Below are 4,976 nucleotides of genomic sequence, written 5' to 3'. Positions count from 1 at the left end.
CCTCACCTCTGAACCACCGTGCAGCCCTCACCTCTGAGCCACCGTGCCGCCCTCACCTCTGAACCACCGTGCCACTCTCATCACCATCTGTTTTTAACTTCTGATGACTTTACGTTGTTGTGGCGTCTCTTCGGCGACGTCACCTTCTTGTGTTGACAGCAGCTCAGGTGAAGCTGATGGGAGTGGCTTGATCGAAGTGTTTGTGTGTTTGTGTGCAGGTCAGGATGTCCAGAGAACAGGTGAGCGTCTCTGAGCTCCTCCTCTCATTGGACAGCTCGGAGCTGCAGGAGGCGGAGCGAGTGAGAGCCGCCGTTAACCAGCAGCTGAGTACAGGTATGTTCACCTGTGGCATGTTTCTCCACCCTCCTCCTCCTCCGTCTGACCTGTAGTTCTGCCCGCAGACAGAGGAGGCGCTGTCCTCTCCTCTCTGGTGGAGTATTACCTGGACTCCTCCTCCTCGCAGGCGGCGCTCCTCCTCTCCTCCATCCGGGAGCCTCATCACAAGGTGAGCAGCGCGTCCTCTGACAGGTGTTGCTGCGTCTGCGGTGATAAAACGTGTTGGCTCCTCCCCTTAAGGCGCTGCTGGAGAAGCTGAACGAGTCCCTGAACCGAGCCGGAACCAGACTGGCTGCCGTCACCCTGCTGGGTCACCTGATCCGGAAGCAGCCGCCCTGGGTCCATCACATCAGCCAGTCGGCGCTGCTGTCGTCACTGCTGCGCTGCCTCAAGGTTCACACACACGTTCACTGGGTTACGAGATATTTTACTAACAGACAAACTGATACTCTGGAGGGCGTACATTCAGAGAAGGTCCGCTTGTTTACGGTCTCCTTCTGTGCAATGAGACAAAAGTAACGGAAGATCTGAACCAAACCAAAGTTTGTCTTTGGGTCCGTTTTATGAAATCATCTTTAATAAATGCAGCTTTTTTCTGTTCAGTCGTTTGTGATGATGTTTGTTGAGTTAACCATCAGGATTCATAAAGTTCTCAGACTTTTGATCTATAAGGTCATCAAACACATTGGTCTTTAAACGCAGCGTTTTGTTCCGTATGGTCATTAAACGCACCGTCAGGGTGATCATCTGAAACAAACTGCCGGAGTTACTGCTTCAGTAAAAACGATGTCTTCTGCTCGTTTCATGCATTAAAGGAAAATGTTGTGCGTTTGTTTCTCAGACAGATGGTGACGTTGTGGTCCTCGTCACTGGAGTGCTGGTCCTCATCACTCTGTTACCCATGATCCCTCAGGCTGGAAAACAACACATCTATGACTTCTTTGATGTGTTTGGGCGCCTCGCCTCCTGGAGCTTCAAAAACCCTGGTAACGCTCCTCCTGCAGGGAGCGCAGAGCTCGGTCCTTCCTGAAGGTAAACTGTGTTCTGACTGGCAGTCGTGGTCTCCTGCAGGTCACGTGTCCGTGGTGTTGCTGGTCCACCTGCACGCCGGTGTGTACTCTCTGTTCCACCGTCTCTACGGGATGTTCCCCTGCAACTTCATCTCCTACCTGAGGCTGCACTACAGCATGAAGGAGAACCTGGACATCTTCCAGGAGGTCGTCAAGGTCAGCACAGACCAGTTCAGACCAGTTCAGACCAGATTAGTCCAGTTCAGACCAGATTAGACCAGTTCAGATCAGATTAGACCAGTTCACACCAGTTCAGACCAAGTTAATGACCTGATAACTGATCATCATATTGATTTATTGTGTCTGACAGAAACTTGGCTACATCAGGAGGATTGTGTTGATATAAATGAATCCACTCCTGTTAATTATTTCAATGTTCATGTTCCTACAACAACTGGTCGAGGTGGAGCTTCTATTTTTCAGGCAGGATTATTAATTAATACTAAATTAATTAGTAGTTATAATACTTTTGAGTCGCTGTCTCCAAGTCTGTCCATCCTAAATGGAAAACGTCCACCAAGGATCCAAGGTTCTTTATTGTCATTCACACCGCATGTGGTACATGAGGTGGAACGAAACTGTGTCCGCAGGGTCCCAGTTCCTCCAACAAAAGTATAAAATGTAAAATAAAAACAGTCATAAGATCTAAGATATGAACTAAGAAATACACTAAACTAAGAATACACTAAGCACTAATGGTACAAAAACATTAAAAACATTACACCGAACAGCAGCACGAACATGAGTCTGTGTGAGCAGATGAGCATGAAAGAACACCGCAGCATGAAATAGATCAGCAGCATGAGATCAGCAGCATGGATAGTCAGCAGCACATATCAACAATCAAGTAGTATCACAGTGATTTTTCACAGTGATAATCCTGACTAGGATACCTGGATTATTGAGCATGGACTTTGTTGGTTTTGAACCAGTTTGACATGACAGTCGACGAGGGAGAGGGCAGGCACCGGAGGAGGGGGCGTGTCAAAGAGACCATGTTAGCACCAACATAACTGGTTTGTTCCACTTTGGAGTAAGCTGTTGGGGGAAGAATCAGTTTTGTGTTGTGTGTTTCCTTTACTGATGAAGCCTTCTGGATGGAAGGTGAAACGTTTCAGCACAAAAAAAAAAAACTGTCCAGATGACCTGACTGAAAATTTTTGGATTGTATACCTGGATTATTGAGCATGGACTTTGTTGGTTAATCCTGACTAGATATTCATGAGTCTAACAGCCTCAGGGTAGAAGCTGTTCCTCAGTCTAGTGGTTCTACACTTAATGCTCCTCAACCTCCTTCCTGAGGGGAGTGGGGCAAAAAGTGTGTGCTGGGTGAGTGTGGTCCTTCATGATGCAGGTGGCCCTCTTCCTGCATCTGGAGGTGTAGATGTCTGTGATGGTGGGGAGGCTGACTCCAACATCTTCTGTGCAGCCTTCACCACTCTCTGCAAAGCTTTTCTTTCTGCAGCTGTGCAGCCTCCATGCCACACGTTGATGCTGGAGCACAGGATGCTCTCCACTGCACACCTGTAGAAGGAGGTGAGGACTGAGCTTCCAGACCAGCTCGTCTCAGCCGTCTGAGGAAGTAGAGTCTCTGATGATCTTTCTTCATCAGGCTGGTGGTGTTGTTGCTCCAGCTGAGGTTGTTGTTCAGGTGCACACCCAAGTACTTGTAGCTGGAGACCACTTCCACTGCAGATCCTCTTATGTTCAGGGGGTGTAGGTGTTTTTGTTCCTTCTGAAGTCCACAGTCATCTCCTTCATCTTCTTCACATTGATGTGAAGGTTGTTCTCTTTGCACCAGCTCTCCAGATGTTCCACCTCCTGCCTGTAGCTGGACTCATCATTGTTTGTGATGCATCCCACCACCGCTGTATCATCTGCAACCTTTACAATGTGACAGCCTGGATGGGTAGCTGCACAATCATACGTGAGCAGAGTGAACAGGAGGGGGCTCAACACACATCCCTGAGGTGAGCCAGTGCTGAGGGTTATGGTGGAGGAGGAGAAGTTGTGGATCCTCACTAACTGTGGTCTGTTTGTTAAGAAGTCTAGTACCCAGTTGCAAATGGAGGAGCTTAGTGTGAACAGTTTGTCCATCAGGGTTTGGGGGATCATGGTGTTGAAGGCAGATGTGAAGTCCACAAAGAGCATACGGACATAGGAGTCATTCTGCTCCAGGTGGAAGAGAGCAGTGTGGACCACAGAGGAGATTGTGTCCTCTGTTGATCTGTTCTTGCAGTATGTGTACTGGTGAGGGTCCTATGCTCAGTTTTTGTCTGAATTATCAGAATTATTAACTGACTTATTATTAAATACTGATAAAGTCATAATAATGGGTGATTTCAATATTCATGTGGATGTTGAGAGTGACAGTTTAATCATAGCCTTTAATAATTTAATAGACTCATTTGGTTTTACCCAAAACGTCCGCACATCTACTCATTCTCATCATCACACTCTTGATTTAGTTCTGGCCTATGGTGTAGAGATTAAGGACTTGGTAATAGTTCCTCAAAATCCTGTTCTGTCCGACCATTTTTTAATAACTTTGAGTTTACATTAAATGACTACACAGTCACTGAGAGTAAATTTCATCTCAGCAGGTGCTTATCAGAAAATGCTGTAACCAAATTGAAACAATCTCTTCCATCAATGTTTCCTCAGTCTTGCAGAGTAATGCATCAGAGAACAGAGACTTAGATCATCTAGTTGATCATCTTACAACTTCAATGCAAACTTCACTTGATAAAATTGCTCCACTGAAAAAGAAAGTAATCAATCAGAGGAAACTGGCTCCTTGGTTCAATTCTGAGTTACGTACTTTAAAGCAGCATCTAGAAACCAGGAGAGAAAATGGCGCTCTACTAATGTTGAAGAATTTTATTTAACTTGGAAAGATATTCTGCTAACATATAAAAAAGCTCTCCGTAAAGCTAGAACTTTATATTACTCATCTTTAATAGAAGAGAATAAAAATAACCCAGGCTCTTTTTCGGTACCATAACTAGTCTAATGAAAAATCTGGTCGAAGCAGATGGTCCTCTTGTCCTGATCCTGGTTCTGCTAAAGGTTTCTTCCTCATGAGGGAGTTTTTCTTTCCACTGTCGCCTTCATGCTTGTTCAAGATGAGAGTTCAGTGATGGAGTTAAACTCAAAGCAGTCTGCTGCTTCTTTAGATAGAGAACTTTACTAATTGTATTTTCTATGTATGTGAATGTTCCTGTAAAATGTCTTGAGACAACTTTTGTTGTGATTTGGTGCTTTATAAATAAACTGGATTGAACCTCATGTTGGTTCTGATACGTGTTCTTGTGTCTTTTAGCCGATTCTGGAACATGTACGGGTTCACCCGGAGCTAGTTACAGGGACCCAGGACACTGAACTGGACCCATCCAGGTAAGTCCACAAGCCCAGAACCAGACCTGAACCCAGAACCAGACCTGAACCCAGAACCAGACCTGAACCTAGAACCAGACCTGAACCTAGAACCAGACCTGAACCCAGAACCAGACCTGAACCTAGAACCAGACCTGAGCCTAGAACCAGACCTGAACCCAGAACCAGACCTGA

At 45.9% G+C, this 4,976-nt stretch overlaps 1 protein-coding gene across 1 annotated transcript in view; it reads left to right on the top strand.

The window, feature by feature from the left end:
- Positions 1-224: 224 nt before the first annotated feature.
- Positions 225-4,976, top strand: part of tsc1a (TSC complex subunit 1a) — a 21,552-nt gene continuing 16,800 nt past the window's right edge. Inside the window, exons 1-6 of the mRNA XM_037680792.1 lie at positions 225-333; positions 402-505; positions 577-729; positions 1,178-1,322; positions 1,408-1,562; positions 4,729-4,802. Coding sequence (XP_037536720.1) covers positions 225-333; positions 402-505; positions 577-729; positions 1,178-1,322; positions 1,408-1,562; positions 4,729-4,802 — 740 coding nt within the window. The remainder of the gene's footprint in view (positions 334-401; positions 506-576; positions 730-1,177; positions 1,323-1,407; positions 1,563-4,728; positions 4,803-4,976) is intronic.

This window comes from Nematolebias whitei, chromosome 8 (genome assembly GCF_014905685.2).
Source record: "Nematolebias whitei isolate Nwh7 chromosome 8, NemWhi1, whole genome shotgun sequence".
In the NCBI taxonomy this organism is placed as follows: Eukaryota; Metazoa; Chordata; class Actinopteri; order Cyprinodontiformes; family Rivulidae; genus Nematolebias; species Nematolebias whitei.
Note: the sequence above shows the minus strand (reverse complement) of the source record. Positions and strands in the feature narration are given on the sequence as shown.